Raw genomic sequence first — 27,511 nt, forward strand, 5'->3', positions numbered from 1 at the left:
GTAAGACGTCATTACCAGAGTTAAGGAAATGCTAGATATAACATTTTAGTATACATGATCTTCAGCACCTTTAAAAACATGTTTTTATTGATCATATTTTATTAGGTACTTGTTTCCTAGCACGGCCACAATCGCGGCCATCGGGGGTAATTTTTAGTGGCCTGCGACGCGACCGACGCGATGCCCCCGATTTTTCCATTGAAATGCATTGAAAACAGTGAAAATCGCGTCGGTCGGGTCGTATGCGGCCAAAAATGCTTAAATGGTCCACCCGCGATGGCCGCGATTTCCCCATAGGGAACAATGTTAAATGCCTCAATTTACCCGCGATGACCGCGATTTCCCATAGGAAACAATGTTAAATGGGTCAATTTACCCAAATCATCATAGGGAAGAATGGTAAATGGGCCAGAAACCCCAAAAAACCCCCCTGACCAGTGAAATGTCCCCCCAAAAGTAGTTTATGCCACCCCGCGATCAACGTGAACCCGAAGCGTGGCGAGCGCAGCGGTACGCGTCCTCCGACCTTTTCATACCCCCACTATCCACGTCGGCGTGGAGTTGAGAATAGAATAGTGTGGCGAGCGCAGCGAGCTCCGCGAGGGGACGCGGATACCTTCACAGGTAAACGCGTCCCTTCGCGGGCTTCACAGGTGTCCGCGTCGCCATGTACACCTGGGAAGCCCGCGAGGGGATGCGTATAACTGTGAAGGTATCCGCGTCCCCTCGCGGGGCACGCTGCGCTCGCCACGCTTCGGGTTCACGTTGATCGCGGGGTGGCGTATAGTACTTTTGGGGGGACATTTTAATGTTCAGGGGTGTTTTTGGGCCATTTAACATTGTTCCCTATGATAATTTGGGTAAATTGATCCATTTCACATTGTGTCCTATGGGAAATCGTGGTCATCGCGGGTAAATTGAGGCATTTAACATTGTTCTCTATGGGGAAATCGCGGGCATCGCGTCTGGCCCATCGCACCCGATTTTTTAGTGCCTGCGATGGCCCCGATTTTACCCCCGATGACCGTGATCATGATCGTTGTGGCCGTGCTAGGAAACAAGTACCTTTTATTATTTTTGGATCACGTAGAAAGGTTGTTGTTCTTTTCCTATTGATATCTATTGATATTTCTGAATTAATATTTCATTTAAGCTATTTTTCAGAAGACTCATAGCTGTTTTTTTTATTCCTCTTTTTAATCCTTTCCAGAAACAGAAAATATTTGGTCAGGATTTCAAAGTCAATCAGTCCCAGCTTTATTTAAATGGTCTGATGGGACAGAAGCTCATTATACCTACTGGGATAAAAATGAACCACTTGTGCCTTTCAATGTGACTCCAAACTGTGTGTCCTTCTCAGGAGAGGTGAGTGTGTACACGTGACGGTTTGGGAAGTGTGTGGCTAATAAGTCAGTAGCTCGAACTGGAATATATAGTGGGGTGTCCTATATCTTCTGTTTCGAGTATAACGAAAGTATAACGCATGATATGAATCTCGTCAGCTGTGAATTTTTTTTTTTTTTTTTTTTTATTGTTTTTGATGTTAGCCCATCTACATCCCATAAAGACCCTGCCATGTTAGCAGCAGATCCCTAGAGATTGGGTGGAAGTGGTAGAGCCAGGTTCATCATGGGGAAGTGCTTCGTTTTCCATATGTCTGAAAGGGTGCAATACCTGGGAAAAATGAAAAAAATAATAAGTGTATTTCCAAGTGCACAGCCAATGTTTTGATATTTATTAAGTTTATCCTTTTTTCTTTATCTTCTTCAACAGACGGGTCGTTGGCATATTAGAAACTGTTCTGAAAACTGGAGTTCCATATGTAAGAAGTCTGGTATAACAAAGAATGGCGCCAAATCCGACACTGGATGTCCACAGGATAAGGTCAATGATCTCTATGGCTCAACTTTCCTGATGCGTCTACTGAAACAGAAAATATTGAACATATGTTTTATGGTTTTATTTGTGTACGGATGGAGCCCCCCTCATTCATTCCCAGCGCCCACCAGAATGTCCCCGCTGGCTGAGAGGGACTCCTCAGACAGGGACGCGCAATATGGCCAATTTTTCATTGTATAGGGTTAGAAAGTATGGTTAATGAGGGGCGGCGGTACGCGTCCTATGACCTTTTCATACCCCCACTATCCACGTCGGTGTGGAGTTGATTTTATATTGTGTGGCCAGCACAGCGAGCCACGAGCCCGAAGCGTGGCGAGCACAGCGAGGGGACGCGTATACCTGTGAAGTTATGCGGGGCTCGCCACGCTTCGGGCTATATAAAATCAACTCCATGCCGACGTGGATAGTGGGGGTATGAAAAGGTCGGAGGACGCGTACCGCCGCCCCCGCTTCGGATTGGCGTCAATAGTGGGGTGGCGTTAACAATGGGGGCCCATTTCAACCATCAGGGGGGGTTTGCTATTAAAATGGGGGTTTTGGTGCTTTTTACATTGAAATCAATGTAAAATCGGGTCTCAGGGACCATTTTACATTGATTCCAATGTAAAAATCGGGTTGGTCGCATCGCATGTGATTTGGTTGGCATGCGATGCGATCAACGCGATTTTTCCGACCCGATCAATACAATCAAAATCGGTGGTGCCATGCTAGGAAGCAAGTACCGTTGGTTTTTATTGCATGACAAATGCTGGAAAATGCCTCCTTTTTTATATTTATATATATATTCATTGAGGATATGAGAACAATTTTGCGTTGCATATACAACTATAGTACTATAACACCACTTGCATATCTAAGGTCATAAGAAAAAACCAGCGATGCATTTATCAAGTATGGCGGGAGTGCTGAAAGGCAGAGGACAGTCATAAACTTGTAGGGCAGCATGTAACAAAGCAAGAACTGAAGGTTGTCTAATTGTGTCATAACACACTACTGCTAATGTGCAAACAGTAAATAATGTGGTGGTATTTTGTTGTTGTTGTTGTTGCAGGGCGAGTATCCCTTATCCAAAATACTCTGGACCAGAAGAATCTTGGATAATGGATTATTCCGTGTTTTAGAATATATTATTTATATTTGAGTGATGTATCTTGAGGTATTTTGAATGTATGTTGTATAAGCACATGAAATACACACAAACATATTTATTTGTGCATGAAACAAGGTTTTAAAACATGAAACAAAGTTTGTGTCTTATCTCACACTGAATTTGAATGCGAGCAATCATTTTCTTGCACATATTTAGTGCCAGTTACATATAGATGGAACCAGCCTTAATATTGCCGCTGGCGCGTCAGACACTCCGATCTGGTGGGTTGCGCCCCATTGCATGTGAATCCGTGAGCGTCTGAGATGCATGCACGCCAGAATCACTGGGGACGGAATGAATAAGGCTGGCTCTGTCAGTGCCAGTTACAGATGTACCCAGTAGATTTTTAGCAATTCATTCTGGAGGCTATGGTTTTCGGAATACTTTGGATAAGGTATTACTCAACCTGTATACATTTTCCTTTTTTGCAAGATGGCCACATAAAGTTTACCTTTCTCCTCTGCAGAAACAAAACCTACTGCCTTGTGTGTGTGTGTGTGTGTGTGTGTGTGTGTGTGTTTGTGTGTCCTCACTGCTGTAACCTTCCTGTTTTATTGTTATAAATGATCTTCAGCTTTAGTCACCCCATACACTATTCCAATTTCTCAAAAGGCAGAAGTCACAGCCGTTTTCCTTGAACCGCCCGGTAGCTCCCGGCGGATGGATCACATACGATATATTGTATGCGGTCCTTTTGTATACGATCTGCTCTATGCAATCCCCTTCACTGCTGCCGGAGGCTGTCCGATCCAACAGATCTTACACGCAGCACCACGGATGAAAACGCGCTAGTACTAGTAGTGGAGCACCAGGCAGCCAGCCTGAAGAATAGACAAATTTCCTGAGCCAGCGCAGAGGAGCTCCGTCTGATGGGGACTCCCAAGCGTCTCACATGCTCACGTATCCCCATCAGCATGGCTGCAGAGCGGATTCCCTGTCCGTCTCCACTTCATGCAGACGGGCAGGACAAGTGAGGGCTGAGGTGGGAGCAGCAGGGTGCCAGCGGGCTCTGACCGAACGGGTCGATTCTATTGCCAGGAGCAGCTTCATTGAGAGCTGCTTCATCTGTATGACAAGCTTTAGAGGACAAATGGCCATGGTACTTACTTTTACATCCTGTACTTTATAAGGTACACACACACACACACACACACACACAGTGCGATTTGAGCTTCCAATTTTGACTATATAGCCAAAATCGGTATACAGCTTGCAATGCTGATGCTCGCCCCTGTAGGATTGGCATCGCAAGAAAATATAGACTCTGCAGGCATGCCAATTTTGACTATATTGTATGCCATGGGTCCTCAAACTGCGGCCCTCCAGATGTTGTGAAACTACAAATCCCAGCATGCCTTGGCAGTTTTAACACTCCCTTATAGCAAAACTGTGGCAAGGCATGCTGGGATTTGTAGTTTCACAACATCTGGAGGGCCGCAGTTTGAGGACCCATGTTGTATGCAGTCTAGTGTTCTCTTTATAGTCAAAATCTCAAGGAAATACAGTCCCTATTGTATGGTTCTGGGCTCCGGGGAGTTCACGGGAAATTGAATAGTCAAAATCATACATAACCAAAATCTCTCCGTGTGTATGCACCTATAGATTTCTTACCAAACCTTTTCTGTTTGGTAGCGCCTCTAGTGAAGGACAGCATCCAATGTAGGCTGGGTTGTTTTTTTGGCCAAAATAAAGGGGTATAGTCTTATCTGTTTCCATAACCTCAGCACCCATTAAATGTCAATTGACTCCTGATGCAAGACTTTGTCCCAGCTGCCGCTGTTCACCTCACCAGCATGTCAAGCAAATAATGCTTGCCCGGGATGAGAACAGGATCTCCATTGTTCACCTGATATCATCCGCTGTATGTGAGAGACCAAGTAAATATTTAAAAGGCAACTTGTCCCATGAAATTAGACTAAACAAAATTTAGTGTCATTTCATGGGAGTAAATGGGGCATACACACGTAGAGATCTGTGCTAAGCAATTTTGCAAAGCAATTTTGCTGGTGTCAAGATCTCCCATGGAGAGCACATACACATGCAGAGATTTGTGCTAAGCAATTTTGCTTAAGCAAAAAAAGACCGGGTAGTTGTTCAGAATAAGAGATTGCGATCAGTATCTCTCATTCTGTACGCACAGAGAGATGTGCAGTCATTTGCTAAGCAATCTAACTAGATTTTGACTGCATGCACTGACTTAGTTAGCAAGAGATATTTAATCTCTTGGAGCATACACATGGAGAGATCTGTGCTTACTTTCTAAGCAATTTAGTCAGATTGCTTAGAAAATAGCACAAATTTGCTCCGTGTGTACACCCCTTAAGTAGCCTAGATACCATTTAAAGCAGTTCAGTCTGCCAATAGACAGTAGTAATCACCCTCTGTAGACGGTGGCATCCAGGTAACAGCCAATACTATGTCCTGCATGGATCTTGCACACAAAGGGGTAATTCAGACCTGCACTCTAGACTGCATATATTCACTGCCTAGTGAGCAGGCAAGCGCCCCCCATTTTGAGAGAAATGTGATTAGGAACCACAGTCTGTGTGGGTGTTCCTGATCAGTTGTGTGGTCAAAGTGGATTTGTACAGTATATGATTGTTTTAGCATTAGTATTTAGAAGTCACTGTAATTAGTAAAAGAACCTAATCTTGGTTACACTTGTTTGACTGCAGGACTGGAGAAGACATGGACAGTATTGTTATCTCATTAACAAGGACGAAGTCCCATATGAGTCGAGATGCAATCTCACTATTACAAACAGGTAATTATCGCTTCATTATTTTTTACTGATTAAATTTTTTCACACTATTGAGCTCTTTGATTTAACCTATTTCTTTATTACTTTATTAGATTTGAACAGGAATTTCTAAACTCGTTAATAAGAGGGCACAATAACAATTTCTGGACAAGTTTGAGAGATTTGGAAAAGAATGGAGATTATTATTGGGAAACTGTGGATGGAAGGACAGACCTTTCCTATTCAAACTGGAACACCCATGAGCCAGGTATACAGAAACTTTTGGTTGTTCTAAAACCGGGACAGTTCTAGACAATTTTAAAATAATCTTCCCTAAAGCCACATCGTATAACAGTGTTTTACTAAGGGACATAAAATATTTATTGCTATGTTGATAAACTAGAATTTATTGCATTTAGTGCCTCGGGACTTTTGCAGGGGTGCCTTGGATTGGTGGTCTAGTAACAGTTCAAATTATTTGTGACTAAAGTAATACACAAAACTAGTGCTTCTGGATTCCCATCATAAAATATGTGGACAATCCCAAGCAAATCCTTCCCCTCACCACATAACTGACCCTAAGGAAGACATAAATTTACTTAGGTTTATATTTTTCTACCTTTCTTTCTCTTCCTTTTAAAAAATGTACAAGGTAAAAACCTAAAATATTGTAATAACAAACTTCTACTCGCCTAACGTGAAAGGATATATACAATGGCAGAGGCTGCACTCACGGGTCTGGAAATAATCTATCAGGAGATGAACTACAGTTTCAAGAACATGACAAAGGTCAATAGACCGAAACGTTGAACTGCTGTGGGATCCAGATATGGTTAGATGTAATGGAGGATGGTATCCTCTGTAAATCCTCCAATTTGTAACAATAATGGGTCATAGCTCCAGGCAAGAAATTGACTGTTCCTAGTGTAGAGGTGCAAGTGTGCTCATCAGAGTCCAACCAGCAAGTTCTGATGAGCACACTTGCACCTCTACATTAGGAACAGTCAATTTCTTGCCTGGAGCTATGACCCATTAGAGTACAAGCTTATGGTTACTAATTTGAGGATTTACAGAGGATACCATCCTCCATTACATCTAACTCTATCTGGATCCCACTGTAAGGGAAGTATCATTCATCCTAACAGGGTGTTTATAAACTGTAAGGGTGCGTACTAGAATTCTATATTGGGTACTTGTGAGTTATCCGGGCTGCCGATTTTTTGATTGTATGCCTTAAGTTAAGGCATACAATCAGATGCGATGCGATGCGATGACCCGATTTTTCCATAGGAATCAATGTTAAAATTGACTGAGTCCATTTTAACATGGAATTCAATGGGAAAAAGGGGTCCTTTTCATACCCCTACTATCCAAGTGGGCATGGAGTTGGATATAAACCTGTGGCGAGCGTAGCGAGCCACCGAGCCCGAAGCGTGGCGAGCGGACGGTATTCTGTGTCCCCTCGCGGGGCTCGCTACGCTCGCCACGCTTCGGGCTCGGTGGCTCGCTGCGCTCGCCACAGGTTTATATCCAACTCCATGCCCACTTGGATAGTAGGGGTATGAAAAGGACCCCTTTTTCCCATTGAATTCCATGTTAAAATGGACTCAGTCTATTTTAACATTGATCCGATGGTCGCATGCGATGCGATGCGATGTGCCCGATCCGACCCGATTTAGAAATCGGCAGCCCGGATAACTCACAAGTACCCTATATTGAGGAGTAATAAAGTAAAGGGAAAATTTTGTGGGCTCCAAGCTCCACTTCTTCAGGTGAATTAACCAGCATGGAACGGATTATCCAATAAGCCTCAATTTTTACTAAGAAGTCCTACCCAGTATCACTAGTTTAATCCTTGTATAGCCTATTAAAGATTTATGTAAAACATTTATACCCCTGATGAAATTCCACAAAGGGACGAAATGCGTCGCGTACATGTTTCATCCATAATCTTGAGAAAGAAGTTGACACTAAAAATCTGTTAATTCTGTTTTAATAACTGTTTTAAGCAAAAATAATGAATCTTGTTTATGGATCTATGATGTAAAAGGAGACCGGAATTACCAGCTAAATTCATAGGGCGGCTTATAACACTATTGTGGGTCTATTTGGTTTGTGGAGCCCCACTAGTAGGGGGCTGAGTGTTATTGGCGACCAGCCGATTTGAAAGTATTAGCACGGTACAAGAGATTTTGTGTGATATATACAGACAAAAGAATGAATAAAAAACAAAAAATAGAATAATATTAGGATTCGGGCTATTCCATTGTACATTTTTTTAAAAAATTTTAATATTTTTGTATGTTCACTTTGTTTGATCACATTTTTATAATATATATGGCCAAAATTGGATTAAAGTCAATCCACACGCGGTGATCACATTCATCGATGGCGGGGAAAGCTGCTCAGTGCATACACACTGAACATCTCTTCCCCTGCCTGGTGCCAACGGCAGGGGGAGGACGTCTTTGCAGAGCTATGCAAAGCCGTCCTCAAAGCCGCTCATCTGCTGGTATTACCAGCAGATCAACGACTTTCCCGGTGATGATGCGGGAGTGCGCAGCAGCGCTCCTCCCCAGGGCATACACTCTGGGCGGCTTTGAGCTGAAAGCCACTCAAACATGCTGTTTTGAGCGACTTTCAGCTCAAAGTCGCCCAGTGTGTATGGACCTTTATAATAAGCCTATTATCAGAATTTTTGTATTTGTTATGTTTTAGTTGTCATGGCAACCGCTCACTGTTTTTATTAATGATATAAACTTGTCTTTAAGTGCTTCCTGGAGGATGTGTTGCAATGTCCACTGGAGAATCTCTTGGGAAATGGGAAGTCAAAGACTGCAAAACTTTTAAAGCTCAATCTATTTGTAAAAAATGGATCGGATCTGCCAAAAAAGAAGAATCTCCAAAACCTCCCGCCACAACTTGTCCTGACGACTGGACGGCCGGATCAGATCTTTACTGCTACAAAGTATGGTATATTCTTAATGAAAATTAAGTTTATTGGTTTTAAATATAACAAGTACAAAAACAGTCTTTGGTTTTACTATTATCTGACATATTGTGGCTCGAGATCGGTATCCTCCTATAATGTATGATACATCATAGTGGAAGTTCAATGGCCATGATGATTTCAGATGTATATTTTCATTTAAAACTTTATTTTATAATTGTGGGTAGAAAAACAAAGTTCACTGATTGTCTGCCCCATCCTAGACCACTAAACTAAAAATGCAGGACACATTATATGATAGGGCTTCTTATAAAATTAACATCTTTATATTCATAGACCTTGAGAAATGGTATGTTCTTTTTATATTGGTTATGGTCTTTTAGATCTTTTAGATCTAGTGTCTAGGTCACCAACTAATGGTTGACTAGGTCAAAGAGTTGATTGGGGTCAAAAGATCAACGAGTTTTTCATGGCTTTTTTTGGTCAAATTGGGTTTTCATGGATTATCTTCTTCGGGTATTCATGGTCCCACAGGGATAATATTGGGGTTGTAGAAGACCAGGCACCAATCAGCTAGATTCTTGGGACTCCCAGGATGCACGGCTGCACTGCTCCTTTCCCATATAATGGACAAAATTAGATATAACACACACAAGTCCTTAATAAAGACCACAGATATTGGTGGAAACCCGCATCGGCTTTACCCCATCTGGTGACCGTCACTTCCACACTGCGGTATGCCCTAAGGAGAGGGGGGTCTCCGAAACCGCTCTACTTAAAATACTGAGGGTAAAATACTCGTCTATTGTTTAATTATTCCCCATAAGGAGTGGTAGAGGCCAATACTGTATATTGACTTTTTTCTTAATAAATGTGTTCTGAATTAATGTAAAGTTACAAATGTAGAACAATATAAAGATATATACAATAAATTCCTAATAATATTGGAAAAATAGAGATCTGAACACTATGGAATATGATACCAAAAAATCCAGTTTATATCACAATCATAAAAAAAGTTTTGAAACACATGGCAGCATATAAAAAATTTACAAAGCTGCAGGTTACTTATCTACTACAGGCAGTCAGCGTGGTGCCCGTGCATGCCTGCTGCCAGCCACATGGCTGTCCGGGCATTTGAAAAAGGGTGAAGTGTAACCGAAACATGCACTGGCACCACGCTTACTGCCCGTAGTAGATAAGTAACCTGCAGCTTTGTACATTTTTTATATGCTGCCATGTGTTTCAAAACTTTTAGCACCCTCCTGTTATTGCAGCGAGAGGAGTGCTTTTTTCTCTGGATATATATATATATATATATATATATATATATATATATATATGTGTGTAGAGATGAAGTAGAGTGTGGTACAGAGTGCGCTACCAAGATTTAATCCACAATTGTTAAAAATATAATAAAATTTAATGACACAATGCCTACAGTAGGCAGCATAAAATACATATAGACCTTTTTACAGCATGTATTTGTCAATATCTCTGATTCAGGTTATATCTGTGATGAAAACAAAGGCAACAAATATATATGTGTGTGTATGTGTATATGTGTGTGTGTGTGTGTATGTATATATGTATGTATGTATATGTGTATATATATATATATATATATATATATATATAATTCTCAACATGAATCCGCACTCCAATCCAGAATAACAAGCCAGCAGTGGGGTGCTCAATTTAAAGTAACACACTAGGTGTACAATATATAGCAGGCGGGCGCAGGCCCATTTGTGTCTGCATAAAAGAGCACACACCAGTATCCAAGTGAAGTCCAAACAAGTTTTAATACATCACCACCAAGTAGGTCTACTTGGTGGTAATGTATTAAAAACTTGTTTGGACTTCACTTGGATACTGGTGTGTGCTCTTTTATGCAGACACAAATGGGCCTGCGCCCGCCTGCTATATATATATATATATAGCACTTACCCCCCTTGGTTGTAGAAGGATAGGAACCGGCACACGGGTGGATGGCGAAGAAAAGTTGATTTATTGTACAAACATGATTGCACACAACGACAGCTGTACACCTGACAGCTGTTTCAACCGAAATAAATGGTTTTCATCAGAGGTCATTTATTTCGGTTGAAACAGCTGTCAGGTGTACAGCTGTCGTTGTGTGCAATCATGTTTGTACAATAAATCAACTTTTCTTCGCCATCCACCCGTGTGCCGGTTCCTATCCTTCTACAACCAAGGGGGGTAAGTGCTTTTCATGTCCTAAAACTTTATGTTCCTGGCACCGGGATTTTTTTCTATTTAGAGTGCCATCCTGCAAACCAAAAGTATATGTATGTATATATGTATTTATATATATATATATATATATATATATATATATATATATATATATATATATATATATATATATATATATATATATATATATATGTGTGTGTATATATATTATCTCTACAAAGGTGCAAGTAATATTTGTACATTTTGGACACAATTTTTCATTCTTTGCAGTAAATAATACAACTGACAAATCTAGGAATGTGAAAAATGCTTTTCTAGGTTCAAGGTCATTTGGCAACATTTGCAGCCAAGTGAAACTGCAACAATAATTGTATGTCTTTATAGTACTGTCTAGAAACTAATTTGGATACTATTGCACTGGAATAATTGTTATTTATTAATTCGATTGTTCTGATAACAATGTGACTTTCATTTTTCAGCTCACAACTGTCTGTATTTCGTTGTCCATAATTCTCTGCTGAATTAGCGGATAATTGGGACAAGTTTCTGTCATCTGACACTGGAACAGCCAAGTGTATATTGTGTCATCGCATTTTTTATAAAAAAATAGTATCTGTCCACTCCCCTTTTTTTTGACGAGGGATAGGAGTACGTTCAACCACTTACAATTGCTCTTATATGTGTACAATATTGTTCTTCTATATTTTCGCATACTTACAGTACAATTAATATATTTAGTTTTAAAAGTTAACAATAACTTGTGTTTAATTACTCCATTTTATTCTATGTATTTTCGTATATGTGAATGTCTTGTGTGTTGGTTGAGTAGTTTATTATTCTAAAGATATTAAAAGTTACGTTTTATACACTTAAATAAGAGTGCCCCACAAAAGACATACCCTGCAACATGTCCCATTCCATTAGGTACAAAATGCTCTGTTTCTGGACTTCCTCATCAGTGGCAGTTGCAGGGGTGGGCTGCAGCACTGTCCAATATTCAAATAGGGGAGCCACACCTAATGCCACTCCAAAAATCACTGTCCTGGACTTTCTAGCAGTTGATGTGACTCCCCCTGTTTGAATTTTAGACTGTGCTGGAGTCCAACCTCTGTAACAGAGCATTTTGTACCTAATGGAATGGGTCATGTTGGGAGGGTATGGAAAGAGAGAGTACTTTCTTTCCTCCTGTTTCTTTACCATTTTGCACACTATGCTATTGTATACAGGGATCCATGTTTTCAGTTGTGAACAAAAATACGAAAAACCTATGTCGACCTTTTCTGTGTTGATTTTTTTGCCTGTGTTGACACAAGCACACCTTCAAATATGCATAACCATTTACTAGTGATAAAAAATATAGAGTTCAGTCCTGTGCCCTTATTCTGGTTCACTCGCAAAGGCAAATTCCTTCTCAAATGGACAAAACCATGTGCACTGCAGGGGGGGGGGGCAGATGTAACATGCGCAGAGAGACTTCTATTTGGGTGGGGGGTTACTTCAAAGTGGAATCTATATTGCAGAGTAAAAATAAAGCAGTCAGTAATTTCCCTGCACAGAAATAAAATAACTTGCTAAAAATCGACCTATCTCTGCACAAGAAAAGAGGGGGTCAGGTGCAAATGCTCCTGATGGGGCGCCTGTAGGAGCTGTCCTGCCTAGCGGCAACCAAAAAAGGGGGTGTCAGCCCCTGTATTTGAACAGAAAAAGCAAAGTGTAGGTTGCGCTGTATTGATGACAGGAGGTACTATTAAATGAAAGAAGTGTACATTTATTAATACATCAACATATTAGATAAAATACTCAGTAAAAAGAAATATATTTATATATACTGTATATGGAATTAAAATAATTGCTGCTTCCGGTAAAGTGTAGTGGGTAATGTCACCTTAGTTGTAGAGAAATGCTCAGTCCTGCTTTATGGGCCAAAAGCTTAGGTATTGGTACGATATTATGCTTCCTCCAGTTATGTGGTGGGGGTGGCGTGCCTCCCGTCCCAATGGAATAGCTGAAGCGACGTAAGTGTCCATTGTTAAGGCTGGTCTTTAAAGAGGTGGCATTCCTCCAGAAGTAGATACCATGCCAGGGTGGAGCCGAAAGATTGCTGAGGGGGCTGTTATGTCCCTATTTTATAATGTAGAGCAATTGCAGGTGACCCAAATGATACCCGGAATAGCAGCAAATAATAAAAGTATTGGCAATATGCCTCCAACCGACGCGTTTCGCTGCCTGGAGCAGCTTTTTCTACAGGCAGCGAAACGCATCAGTTGGAGGCATATTGCCAATTGGGTCACCAGCAAGTTGTTAGACAGTCATTAGGCCGACACCATTAGGTCAACATGTGCCTATGTCGACATGCTGGAAGGTCGACAGAGTCATTAGGCCAACATGGGTTAGGTCAACAGTCCAAAAGTCGACATGGGGTTTTTCACACTTTTTTGAGCCGATAGGCGGTATTTCATGCCCTACCATCCACTAGGGCAGTGATTTTCAACCTTTTTACCTTGCGGCACACTAAATATGATTTTAAAATTGCCAAGGCACACCATGAGATCCCCACAGGGCAAAACACATTGGCCCCCACAGGAAAAAAAAACAAACCTATTGGCCCCCATAAAAAAAACAATCACACTGGTCCCCACAGGTAACAAAAATAAAATACATTGGCCCTTTACAAAAAAAGAGCATGTAAATAACAGTTGAACTGGTGGTGGCTGTAAACTGGTTTGGGCATCTCTAGATCTGGGGGCACACTTGAGAACAGCTCAAGGCACACTAGTGTGCCACGGCACAGTGGTTGAAAAACACTGCACTAGGGTGTGGTGGGAGAATAAAATAGGGTACTTGTGTATTATCACGGCGCCCATCACATACCACTAATTAAGGTATGCGATGGACCGATTTCAGCCTTTTCCCGAGTATACAATTTTTAAATCGCGTCACATCGCATGCTATTACAATGGCATGCGATGCGATTTCCCATTGAGTCCCATGGTAAATGCCCCCCCCCCCCCTCAGACCCGATTTTTCATTGTATACCCACTCTGATGGGTAATAAATATGTTAAATGCCCCCACGTTGTTAACGGCCCCCCACTATCAACGCCAACCCGAAGCGTGGTGAGCCTCGCTGCACTCGTCAACGCTTCGGACTCGGTGGCTCACTGCGCTCGCCACACTTTTTAAAATCTACTCCACGCCGACGTGGATAGTGAGGGTATGAAAAGGTCGGAGGACGCGTACCGCCGCCCCTCGCGGGCTCGCTGTGCTCACCACGCTTCGGGTTGGCGTTCATAGTGGGGTAGCATTAACAATGGGGGGGCATTTCACGTACTCATGACCCATGAGGGTGGGTATACAATTAAAAATTGGGTCTGGGGGGGCATTTAACATGGTAATAAGGCATCTGGGTGCCTGTACAATTAGAAATCGGGTGAAATCGCGTCGCATCGCTTGCGATCAGACGTGATTTTTCATAGTACAATCCCCTGCGATGGAAATCGTGGTCGCAGTGATAATACACAAGTACCTAAAATAGTGTCCTGAGTGTAGCAAAGCACCGAGCCCAAAGCATGCACTTTAGCCTGTTTCTATGTTGACTGTGTCGACATCCGGGTAAAAACCCCATGTCGACCTTTTGACTGTCGACCTAATGACCCAGTCGACTTACCCCATGTCGACCTAGACACATGTCAACCTAAATGCACGTCGACCTAATGGTGTCGACCTAATGAATGTCTAACAACTTGCTGGTGACCAACTGATCCAAAACCCACTTTTTTCGACTAGCCTATCCCTCCTCCTAACCTCTTTTGATCCTCCTATCCTGCCTCCGTTCCCCTCCATTCCTACTTATCCTATTGTATTTCGTTCGTCCACCCACCTATTTTTAGTATGTTAACTCTAATGAGTAGGGTCCTCCTTCCTCACGTACTCACCCTACCTCATTACCTCACCTGTGCTCCTGTCCTGTTCTTCCCTTCCTCTACTTCATCTTCAGTTTCCTCGACAATTTCCACACCTACCTCTGAACTGATGCTGATTTTAGTTCTACCAGCTATACCCCTATTTATACTGTATTTTTCAACACACCCTGTACGTTACCTTGTAATTTTTTTTTTTGTTTGCTATGTACAGCGCTGCGGACACTTTGCGGCGCCTTATAAATAAACGGTACTCTTTACCTAGCACGGCGCCCACGATTTTGATCGTGGGCATCGCAGGTAAAAAAATCGCAGGCATCGCGGCCATTGAATGCACTAAAAATCGGGTGCGACGCGACCGACGCGATGCCCGCGATTTCCCATAGGGAACGATGTTAAATTTCTCATTTGACCCGATTTTACTGTTCAATGCCTCAATTGACACGATTTTTCCATAGGAAACAATTTTACATGGCCCACAGAGGCCAAATAGCCACCATGAAGTGTGAAATGGCCCCCACAATTGGTAACGTCAACCCGAAGCGTGGCGAGCGGCGGTGTTACGCGTCCTACGACCTTTTCATACCCCCACTATCCACGTCGGCGTGGAGTTGAGAATAGAATAGTGTGGCGAGCGTAGCGCGCCCCGCGAGGGGACGCGGATACCTTCACAGGTAAACGCGTCCCTTCGCGGGCTTCACAGGTATCCGCGGGGCTCGCTGCGCTCGCCACGCTTCGGGCTCGGTGGCTCGCTGCGCTCGCCACACTATTCTATTCTCAACTCCACGCCGACGTGGATAGTGGGGGTATGAAAAGGTCGTAGGACGCGTACCGCCGCCCCTCGCGGGCTCGCTGCGCTCGCCACGCTTCGGGTTCACGTTGATCATGGGGTGGCGTTAACAATTGTGGGGGCCATTTCACACTTCAGGGTGGGTATTTGGCCTCTGTGGGCCATTTAACATTGTTTCCTAAGGAAAAATCGTGTCAATTGAGGCATTGAACAGTAAAATCGGGTCAATTGAGAAATTTAACATTGTTCCCTATGGGAAATCGCGGGCATCGCGTCGGTCGCGTCGCACCCGATTTATTAGTGCATTCAATGCCCGCGATGACCACGATGGGCGCCGTGCTAGGTAAAGAGTACCAAATAAACGTACTACTACTACTACACCCGTTTAAACATAGAATCATAATTTGACATGTGATGCTGTTATATATATATTCTGTCTCTTCTGCTTTGTAAACATTATATATGTGTTTGTATTATTAGGTGTTTCACAAAGAGCGGATTCTGAAGCAAAGGACTTGGGAGGAAGCTGAGGGAATTTGTGAAGAGTTTGGTGGCCATCTCGCCAGTTTTTCCCATATAAAGGAAATGTCGGATTTTCACTTGTTCCTGAAATCATTAATCAGGTACCTCGTCTGTCACAGAACAATACTTTCTGACTGTAAAGGAGAAGCAATGTTTACTTGTGATGTCTGAAGAAATAGCTGTATGGTTAGTTCCATTTAAGGACAAGCTGCATCCCGGTCACAACCTGTTCGACATCCTACCATCCAGAATACAGTTCAGGTCCATCCCCGTCAAACCGTCCAGATCCGCAAGAAGCTTCTTTCGGTACTTGTTTCCTAGCACGGCGCCCATCACATACCGTATATAGTGGTATGCAATGCGATATTCCCGTAAATTAACAGGAATGTACAATTAAATATTGCATAGCATGGCATGCGATGCGATTTTTAATTGTACAAGCACCCTGATGGGTGCTTACAATGTTAAATGCACCCCCATTATAAACGCCACCCCCACTATCAACGCCAACCCGAAGCATGGCGAGCGGCAGCGTTACGCGTCCTCCGACCTTTTCATACCCCCACTAGCCACGTCGGCGTGGAGTTGATTTTAGATAGTGTGGTGAGCCACCGAGCCTGAAGCGTGGCGAGTGGACGCAGAATACTCGCTACGCTCGGCTCCCTATCTAAAATCAACTCCACGACGATAGTGGAGTTATGAAAAGGTCGGAGGACGCGTACCGCCGCCCCTCGCGGGCTCGCTGCACTCGCCACGCTTCGGGTTCGTGTTGACAATGGCGGTGCATTTAACATTGTAAGCACCCATCAGGGTGCTTGTACAATTAAAAATCGCATCACATGCCGCTATATTGCATGCGATGCGATGTACTTTGATCAAAATTGGGAGAGCCGTGCTAGGAAACAAGTACCCTTCTTTCCGTTAGCCGTCCATCACCTGACCAATACAATCAAAGCGAATGCAATCCCAATATCAACAGCCAAACAACGTGTCTCTAGTTAGCGACCTGACCACCATAGTCGTAGCTAGAAATGAAATGCATGTAATGTCTTTATGTAATAAATGTAATTTCCCCCCCACCCCCACCCCTTTTTCATCCTTGCTTGATGCTGCACTGTAATCCACAAAAAAATCCTAGTGTGCACAAACATACATGGCCAATAAAGTTGATTCTATTCTATTTAGGATCAAATGTTCGGCCACACTGTGGATCCTATCCATGTTGGATTGCCGACTATAAAATGCACTGATTGCACCTTTTTATAAAGATTATTTATTTGTGTCCTGAGGGTCTATGTACTTAGCCACAGAGAGAGATGAAGTGAACGGCGATAAATTACCAGCCAATCGGCCCCTAACTGTCATGTTACACCTCTTTCGCACTTCAAAATCCCAGATTTTTGCAACAAGAACACTCATCAGTCCGGGAATTTAGGGAAGTCTGAATACAAACAATCTCGGACCAAATTGGCAGCTTGCTAAACTCAGCAATGTCTTGGGTCTGATGTCTGAAGGGGGTTCTACAGATTGTGTTTAAAAAAATGACAAGAGCTGGTTGGTATTTTATCTCTGTCCACTTTCTCTCTCCATTGCTTAATACATTCACCCCATTCCCTTGGATGTATCTTCAGATGTGTTCACATACACCTATTCTCAAAGTGCACCAAATAGCCCAATGTGGCACGCTATAGCCTCTGCCACTTAGCCACAATTGTTCTTCACATAAGCATTATAGGGGCCTATTTATCAAGTTTTAGCTACTTAAATGGTACTACAGCCAATCCGCTCCCAAGCTGCCATTATTCAAACACATGATAGATCTGATTGGCTGGAGCATGATTTATCATAGGAAAAGAGTTTCAAACCAGATTCCTATTTGCATGCAGTACCAATAATCACGCAACTGCGAGTTAATCGATCAATTATGAATATACATTCGACCTATTTAATCAAAGTGGCAATTTTTTGACTAGTCACAAATCAGTCTGGGTTGAAAAACATGTGGATCGGCGAATTACTCACTGATCCACATGCTTGTCGAGTCTGCAGCCGTTCTTGGCTGTTTTTAGTCATGCTTTGTAGATTCAGTTTTGACTTTAAAAAAAGTGAAAATGCATTGGTGAAAAATTACTAAAAACGGCCTCAATTAAATACTTGAATACAGTTTTTTTTTTTTTCTCCGTCTAACCCAAAAAATGGACTTAACTGAATACAACAACAGGTTGAGTATCCTGTATCCGAATATCCAAAAACCAAAATATTCCAAAATCTGTGGTTTTTCTGAATATTTCATTTTTGTTTTCCCCCCACCTCCCTGCCCCTTTTTTGATACTTACCACGTCCCCCGGCGTCCATGGCAGGCTTCAGGATCCTCTTCAGCGGCAGCTCTGATCTAAGGGGTGCATTGGGTGAGTGTGCCAGTGACATCACCGGCACACCTTCAAACTCACGCAATGCACCCCTGGGACCGCTGAAGAGGATCCTGCAGGCCGCCGGGGGGACCATCGGAGCACCACCAGGGAACCAGGTAAGTATTTCGGATAAGGGATACTCAACCTATGTCTGTCTTTTTTCCCTTTTCACCAAGATTATGTACTCTCCCCCCCCCCCCTTCTGAATTGTGCATCTTCATTTGCTAATAGTATACTAAGTAAATAATTGTGTAGTTATTAATCAGTTTGCTAAGTACTGTGTCTAGGATTACTAGGTTATTACAGATCATGCATCAGTTCACAAAATATTAATGTTCAATTGTTTTTGATCCTGCCCCCTACAGAGGTAAACGGTGGATCTGGGTCGGGTTAAATAAAAGGAATTTGGGAGGCTGGGAATGGAGTGATAGCCGTCCGGTAAGTGAATCTCTTTTTTGTGTATATATGTGTGTGTGTATGTGTGTGTGTGCGTGCGCGCGTGCGTGTGCTTGCCCCTCTGTCAGAATACTGGCAGCCAGGATTCCGACGTCATTAAACTGACCGTCGGAATCCTGACGGTCAGGCCTGCATACCACACCCCTGCAGTGCCCATGTGTACGCATTTTGCGGGTCTTGCATGTGAGTGTGAGTTATCCTCCATTCACATCCCTCCACCACTGTGTCGTAACCAGGGCAGACTTCCTAATGCTTATGGTCTGATCCAATCCATTTCTCTCCTTCCACCCAGCATCAGCACCGATTGTGAGACCCCTCTGGCTCCTCTCTCCTGACCTGAGACCAGGAGGGGAAATGACTGGTGGCTCCCCCTCCCCTCATACTGGCAGAGTGCTGGTGGGCCCTTTAAAAAAATTGCTATGGGGCCCTGACAGGTCTAGTTATGCCCCTGGCTGCTATCTTGTCTGCAGAGAACCATGTCACCAGTGTCACCACTGCTTCAGACAAACTGAGCAGCCATAGGATAATCCTAGGAGTTGATGTTCCTCAGTAGTGACTTGGAATGTCTCCGCTGGGCGTCTGTCTTATTTCTTGGGTGTCAGCTTCACTTGTGATGATTGGTAGTTACATAAACTAGAAAACCACAGCTGTGTGTGCGCATTTGCATACCAACATGGTCCAACCCCCTCCGTCCCTCCCAGATGGCAGCAGCAGCAGCACACAGGTACAGCGTGTGGTGTGCTGACAGCAGGCTCAGCATGAGCATCTCACTGACCGAGTGAAAGCTCATGCTGAGCCTGCTGTCAGCACAGCACATGCTGTAGGTGTGTGCTGCTGCTAAGTTGGAGGGGGGGGGGGCAATAACACTCCCCCCTTGACTTTAAAGTGTTTTATCACCCACCTTAAACATTTGGGGGGTATGGCCTAATCGTGGGAAGTGGCCACGCCTCCCACGATTAGACCACCTCCCCCAAATTTTACCGGGGCCCAGCATACCTTTCGATGGCCCTGCACATGCGGTGCACCCATGATGTGTGCTGAGGGATATGTTTACCGGCAACCATGAGATAGCAGGAAAAACTTTGCAAGCACTGTCTTTCCCTGCGAGCGATAGCACGGGACCTTGCATCCGCTTCGCTGGGGGTATACATACAGAGTGATCCGTGCCCCATTTCTAAGCGATCTGGTTAGAACGCTAATAAATGGTTCTAAAATTGCCCCTGTGTATGCCCCTTTAGATATCAATATGGTCACTTTGCATGGTGGGGTTTTAAACAGACACAATTTCTGAATTTATTTTGAGAAACTACCTCACAACTACAGCTGGCCACACCCACCTACAGCTGGCCACACCCACTTGCATGGCATATCTACAGAGGAAGTAGGGCCATATTTATACCTGACCACTAAAAGGGAAATTACAGTGTACTTCGAGGAGAAAGCCGCCATCCAGACAAACCGAGAATACGCCCCTTTGCTAAATTGCTAGAGAATTGCGTTTGGATCAATAATCGATATCCTAGCGCAGATCCATATGCAATTCACCAAACCATCAAGAGGTGTTTGCAGTCTGTGCAGTACTTGTGTATTGTCACGGCGCCCAGATTTGCTATGTACGCAAACGTAGTGAAATCGCATCGCATCCGATTATTGTGTGACATGCGATGCAATGCGATTTTCCTATGTAATTTATTCACTGCTCTCTGTCAGTGAATACATTACAAAAATCATATCCGATATAAAATCGGATGCGATCGCATCCGATATCTGATCCGATTTTACATGGTTTTATGGCATTTAATGTACTGTACAATGTGAATACATAACAAAAATCGGATCCGAAATCAAAATCGGATCCGATATCATATCGAATCCGATTTTACATGGTTTTATGGCATTTAATGTACTGTACAATGAGATGACATACAATGTAATTTATTAATGTGTTACGCACACCCCCACTGTCCACGCCACCCCGAAGCGTGGCGAGCGGCGGCGGTACGCGTCCTCCTGACCTTCTCATACTCCAACTATCCACGTCGGTGTGGAGTTGATTTTATATAGTGTGGCGAGCGGACGCGGATTACCTTACATGTATTAAGCAGGGCTCGCTGCGCTCGCCACACTATATAAAATCGACTCCACACCGACGTGGATAGTGGGGGTATGAAAAGGTCATGAGGATGCGTTTCGCTGCACTCGCCACGCTTCGGGGTGGTGTGGATTGTGGGGGGGGGGGGGGGTGCGTGAATCACTTTAATAAATGACATAGTGGGGGAAATTTACTAAGATGTGTATTCTACTTCACATGTGATTGTTGCTATGGGCAACCAATCAGAATCTACTTCTTATTTATTTAGTACCCTCTAGATAGTAGACAGGATCTGATTGGTTGCCCATAGCAACATCACATGTGAAGTAGAATACACATCTTAGTAAATTTCCCCCTGTATGTCATCTCATTGTACAGTACATTAAATGCCATAAAACCATATAAAATCGGATCCGATATCGGATACGATTTTTGAAATGTATTCACTGACCAAGAGCAGTGAATAAATTACATAGGAAAATCGCATTGCATCGCATGTCATACAATAATCAGTTTATTTTCTTTTCTTACGAGACTAGCTATTTGCTTAGTGGGTGCCGTGATAATACACAAGTACCGTCTGTGCAATTGGGAGTAACTGACCCTTCCACTAATCTATGACTGTGACCGAGCAGAGGCGCTCATCACTTACGTCACAGACCCTCCTCAGAAATGCCTGGGCACAGCTGCATTTTTTTTCAAACACACCTGGAAAAGGGCAGATTTCCACCCTAAAACGCTGGCTTCCTGTCAGTTACAGGGCCAGATGCACTAAGCTTCAAAAGTGATAAAATGGACAGTGATAAACAGCCAGCCAATCAGCTCCTGCCTGACATATTTCAAACACAGTCTGTGACATGGCAGGTAGGAGCTGATTGGCTGGCTGTTTATCTCTCCCCTTTTTATGACTTTTGAAGCATAGTGTGTTTACGATCCATGCACATTTTCTGCCACTAATCACCCTTGCACATGTATTATGCGACATAGGATTAAACATCTTAACAACTGTCCACCATGCCAGCCACAAAATAATAATATAACCGTAAAATACCATTAATAAAATTATATAACAGAAAGACTCAGACACAGTGATTGCCAATAACATTTATTTTATTATTTCATTATTTATTATAATTAAATCAATTAGGAAATGTATGGTGGCAAAGAAGGGATGCCCATAACCTTCCACCATCTGAGGGGTGTCCCATGTATATACCATATAATCACACACTCATAAGTAACCATAATATAAATAAAGACCCGGAGACATGTATTTGGCAGAATAAAAGGTGGTGTTTATTTAAATTGCATTAAGAATATTCAAATATGTTTAAATAAACTAAAGTTTGGTGGCAAAGGGGTCTATTTGTGAATCCGTGAGAAGAGTGGAGGGGGGCCAGAGGAGATGTTACCCATGGCAACCAATCACACTCCTCCCCTCTTTTCACTTCTTCATGAATAGCTCCCAAATAATTAACTCTTAATAATAAAATGGATGATCTGCCAAAAAAAAAAGTGTTTAATTGAATGCCAATTAGCCGAATTAAGACAAGCTTCAGGGCCAATCAGAAGCAATATAATGACACATGAGGGGAAAGGGGGTTGGGAGAGAGAAAGGATAACACAAGTAAAACTCGGCAAGAGGTGAACCCAAAACCCTGCTGAGGGACTGAGGAATTTGAATTGTTGCCAATTAGCCAAATTTGAATGAGCCAAATTAAGTCCGTCAGTTCAGGTAAAAAAGGTAAAATCCCTCAAGACTTCTGCTGACAACAGCAGCAAGTGGCTAATCCCCGAGTAGGGTAGACAGGGGGAGACAAGACAACAAGGACACGACCAGATATAACAGTACTTACGTCCTTGGATTGCGCCCCTGGATGTTTGGGGGCAATGATGTTCTTGATTTTCTCTAAAGATGACGCTGGAAAAGTCTGCTCAGGTCGAAGCATCTGGAGCGGCACAGGGGGTAGATGCTGTTAATGTCCAGCCACTGTGTCAGGCATGAGATGTGGAAAACATGCCTGCAGGATGTGACCGCCACTTCCTCTCCAATCCGAAACTGGGAGATGCAGATGGGGCAGGACTCTACAGCGCCTCCTTCTGTAAAGCTGCATCTCCTGTAGGATGGAAGGCGGGCAAGGATGACGGCTGGCCTTCGTGCTCCTGCCACTGCTGGTGCTCCTGAGGACGGTACTGCTGCTGGTTGTCCTCCTGATGATGGATCTGCTGCTGACTGGGCTGCTGCAGATGGGATGCCAGATGATGGTCTGCGGCGTCCTGACCGTAGCCAGGAGGTGTTCGGATATGGCCCAGTTCCAGTTAACTGGGCCAAATCCCTCCGGCTCATTGTTGGTGGTAAAAAAGAAAAGAAAACACAGGTGTTAATGTGCGCTGATCTCTCTGATCACTGATCTCCTGTAAAAAGTAAAGTTGTAAACAACTCACTCTCTCTAGGGGGGGTCTTTTTTTCTTGTGCTCACCTCTGCCTCTGCTCAAGAAATGCCAGTGAGAGGCCAGTGCAGGAAGGCTTTATACCTGGCATGTGGCATGCGGGCGGCAGTTGGAGATGGCTGTTGGTCTCTCTGCCACATTCCCCACATCAGCTTCCCACTAATACTAATCAGTAACACATTTGGAAAATCAGTGTAAAGTGCCATATTTGTGCTCAGGAGTCCCCACACTGTGATTCTGGTTGGTTTGGTAACATTTGGGTGGGGTGTGTTGAAGCTGAAATCTCTATTGCAGTGTAAAAATAAATCAGCCAGTATTTACCCTGCACAGAAACAAAATAACTCACTCAAATGTAACTCTCTCTGCACGTTACATCTGCCCCACCTGCAGTGCACATGGTTCTGCTTTTACAAACCAACCAGAATCACCCCCCAAATGTATACATTTTAAATGTACTTTTTTAATCCATCCTCAGTCAGAAAGTTCAGTAACAGGCTCATAATTTCCACTCATCCACAAGTAGTTGAAGTAGCACCACCGACGGCACCTTTTCAGTGTCTGTCACCTTCGTGAGCAGCCCAGGACTGAAACTATGCCAATTAGATATATATATGTATGTGTGTGTGTGTGTGTGTATGTACTTGTGTATTATCACAGCGCCAAATTAGCATACATAGGGCACCGTAGGCAAATCGCATCACATGATGTGATGTGATTTACCTATGTAATTTATTCACTGCTCTTTTTTTGGCCCCGGGCGGTGCGATCGCATCGGACCGCAAAATCGCATGCGATTTTATAGGGTGCGATGTATAGACACCGCCCGGGGCCAAAAAAGAGCAGTGAATAAATTACATAGGAAAATCGCATCGCACGCAAAAACCGCATGCGATGCAATGCGATTTTCTTACGCAGAATGGCCCGCTAAGCAATTTGCTTAGTGGGCGACGTGATTATACACAAATATATATAGATAGATAGATAGATACAGAAGTACCAACACACTCGCCATTCCTACGAATGGGGTGCAAACAGGACCCACACTTCCCAGGTTGGGGTGCAGTGGCCTGTGACCACACACTCTAGAAAATACAAATACAGGGGGACCAGCACTCACTACAACAAACCAACTCACCTTAACATTCAAATAATCAATTAAATAAATAATGGGGTTTTAGTTCATGAATTGATCAATGCATTTAAGCCTGCAGCCCATCGCCAAGGGACCGCATTTCACTGCAAGTCCTACACTAACAACTGGTTTTCTTAGGAACCTGGCAACTGCTTACACATCATAGCTAAAATGAACATGTGTTTTTTTTCTTGGGTTAAAGCTCAACTGCCAAGTACCTTATTTATTATTTATTTATTTACAGTTTCTTATATAGCACACACAAATTACGCAGCGCTTTACAGAGCATAGTTATAATCAAAAACATATAACAATTTACAGTACAAGACAGTTTAGGACAAGTACATGGTTAATATGGATAGTTGCATCAGGGGACAGGACACTGAAGCAATCATCAGGGTGGCAGTGGTTTATATATTCTAAGAAAGACACATGAGGAGAGAGGGCCCTGCTCGTGAGAGCTTACATTCTAAAGTACCTTATGGCTTTTAACCCCTTCCTGACACAGCATGTTTTTGCCTTCCTGACAGAGCCCTTTTTTTCAAATCTGACATGTATCACTTAAGTGGGGATAACTTTTTTTTGCTTTTACTTATCCCAGTGATTTTGAGATTGTTTTTTCGTGACACATTGTACTTCAAGTTAGTGGTAAATTTTCGTCGATACAGTCTGTGTTTTTTTGTGAAAAATACCAAAATGTCGGAAAAAAATGGAAAATTTAGCAATTTGCAAAATGTTAAATTTTCTGCTTGTGAGACAAATAATCATACCACTCAAAATAGTTAATAACTAACATAGACCATATGTCTACTTTATGTTTCCATCATTATTTCAACTTCCTTTTAATTTTTTTGGACACTAGGAGGCTTACAATATGAATAGCAAATTTTCAAGAAAATTTCAAACACTGATTTTTTTAGGGACCAGTTCAGTTCTGATGTGACTTTGAGGGACTTGTATGTGAGACACCCCCATAAATGATGCCATTTCAAAAACTGCACCCCTCACAGTATTCAAAACAGCATTTTGGAAGTTTGTTAACCCTTTAGGTGTTTCACAGGAATTAAAACAAAGTGTAGGTGAAATTTCAAAATTTCATTTTTTTTGCAGATTTTCAATTTTAATAAATTTTTCTAAGGAACACAGTACATTTTACTAGAGAAATGTGACTAAAAATTGATTCCCCCAATTCTTTTGTTTTCATAAATATCCTATATGTGGCCCTAGTGTGCACGTTGACCAAACCACAGGCTTCATAATAGAAGGAGCACCTACTTGATTTTGGAGCCTCCTTTTTATGAGATTATTTTTTAGGCACCATGTAGGTTTCTAGGCACCATAAGATGCTAAAAGTTAGGAACCCCCCCACAAGTGACCCCATTTTGCAAACTACACCCCTCAGGGAATTCATCTAGGGGTATAGTGTACATTTCAAACCCCCAGGGGTTTCACCAATTGTGGTACAACTGGGCAGTGAAAATGAAAAATTAATTTTTTTACACAAAAATGCAGTTCTGGATCCAAATTTGTCATTTTCACAAGGAATGAAGGAGACAAAGCACCCCAAAATCTGTGCCCCAATTTCTCCCGAGTACGGCAATGCCTCACATGTGACCAAAAAATACCAGTTGGGTGCATGGCAGGACTCAGAAGGGAAGGAGTGATTTTTGGATTTTGCAGCTCAGATTCTGGTGGAATGTTGGTGGGTGCTATGTCGCATTAGCAAGACCCCCGAAGCACCAATACAGTGGAACCCCCCCACAAGTGACCCCATTTTGCAAACTACACCCCTCAGGGAATTCATCTAGGGGTATAGTGTACATTTCAAACCCCCAGGGGTTTCACCAATTTTGATACAACTGGGCTGTGCAAATGAAAAATTACATTTTTTACACAAAAATGCAGTTCTGGCTCAAAATTTTTCATTTTCACAAGGAATGAAGGAGACAAAGCACCCCAAAATCTGTGCCCCAATTTCTCCCGAGTATGGCAATGCCTCACATGTGACCAAAAAATACCAGTTGGGTGCATGGCAGGACTCAGAAGGGAAGGAGTGATATTTGGATTTTGCAGCACAGATTCTGGTGGAATTTTGGTGGGTGCTATGTCGCATTAGCAAGACCCCCAAAGCACCAATACAGTGGAACCCCCCCACAAGTGACCCCATTTTGCAAACTACACCCCTCAGGGAATTCATCTAGGGGTATAGTGTACATTTCAAACCCCCAGGGGTTTCACCAATTTTGATACAACTGGGCAGTGAAAATGAAAAATTACATTTTTTTACACAAAAATGCAGTCCTGGCTCCAAATTTGTCATTTTCACAAGGAATGAAGGAGACAAAGCACCCCAAAATCTGTGCCCCAATTTCTCCCGAGTACGGCAATGCCTCACATGTGACCAAAAAATACCAGTTGGGTGCATGGCAGGACTCAGAAGGGAAGGAGTGATTTTTGGATTTTGCAGCTCAGATTCTGGTGGAATGTTGGTGGGTGCTATGTCGCATTAGCAAGACCCCCGAAGCACCAATACAGTGGAACCCCCCCACAAGTGACCCCATTTTGCAAACTACACCCCTCAGGGAATTCATCTAGGGGTATAGTGTACATTTCAAACCCCCAGGGGTTTCACCAATTTTGATACAACTGGGCTGTGCAACTGAAAAATTATATTTTTTACACAAAAATGCAGTTCTGGCTCAAAATTTTTCATTTTCACAAGGAATGAAGGAGACAAAGCACCCCAAAATCTGTGCCCCAATTTCTCCCGAGTATGGCA

General features: G+C 43.0%; 1 protein-coding gene across 2 annotated transcripts in view; it reads left to right on the forward strand.

Moving 5' to 3' along the window:
* LOC146020677 (lymphocyte antigen 75-like) overlaps positions 1 to 27,511 on the forward strand; it is a 341,840-nt gene that overhangs the window by 218,849 nt on the left and 95,480 nt on the right. For both annotated transcript variants that reach the window (XM_083153965.1, XM_083153966.1), the window contains exons 32-38: positions 1,211 to 1,365; positions 1,774 to 1,884; positions 5,725 to 5,813; positions 5,903 to 6,057; positions 8,561 to 8,757; positions 16,149 to 16,291; positions 18,967 to 19,039. In XM_083153965.1, the coding sequence (XP_083010091.1) occupies positions 1,211 to 1,365; positions 1,774 to 1,884; positions 5,725 to 5,813; positions 5,903 to 6,057; positions 8,561 to 8,757; positions 16,149 to 16,291; positions 18,967 to 19,039 (923 nt within the window). The remainder of the gene's footprint in view (positions 1 to 1,210; positions 1,366 to 1,773; positions 1,885 to 5,724; positions 5,814 to 5,902; positions 6,058 to 8,560; positions 8,758 to 16,148; positions 16,292 to 18,966; positions 19,040 to 27,511) is intronic.

This window comes from Crinia signifera, chromosome 7, assembly GCF_055691185.1.
Source record: "Crinia signifera chromosome 7, ASM5569118v1, whole genome shotgun sequence".
Classification (NCBI taxonomy): Eukaryota; Metazoa; Chordata; class Amphibia; order Anura; family Myobatrachidae; genus Crinia; species Crinia signifera.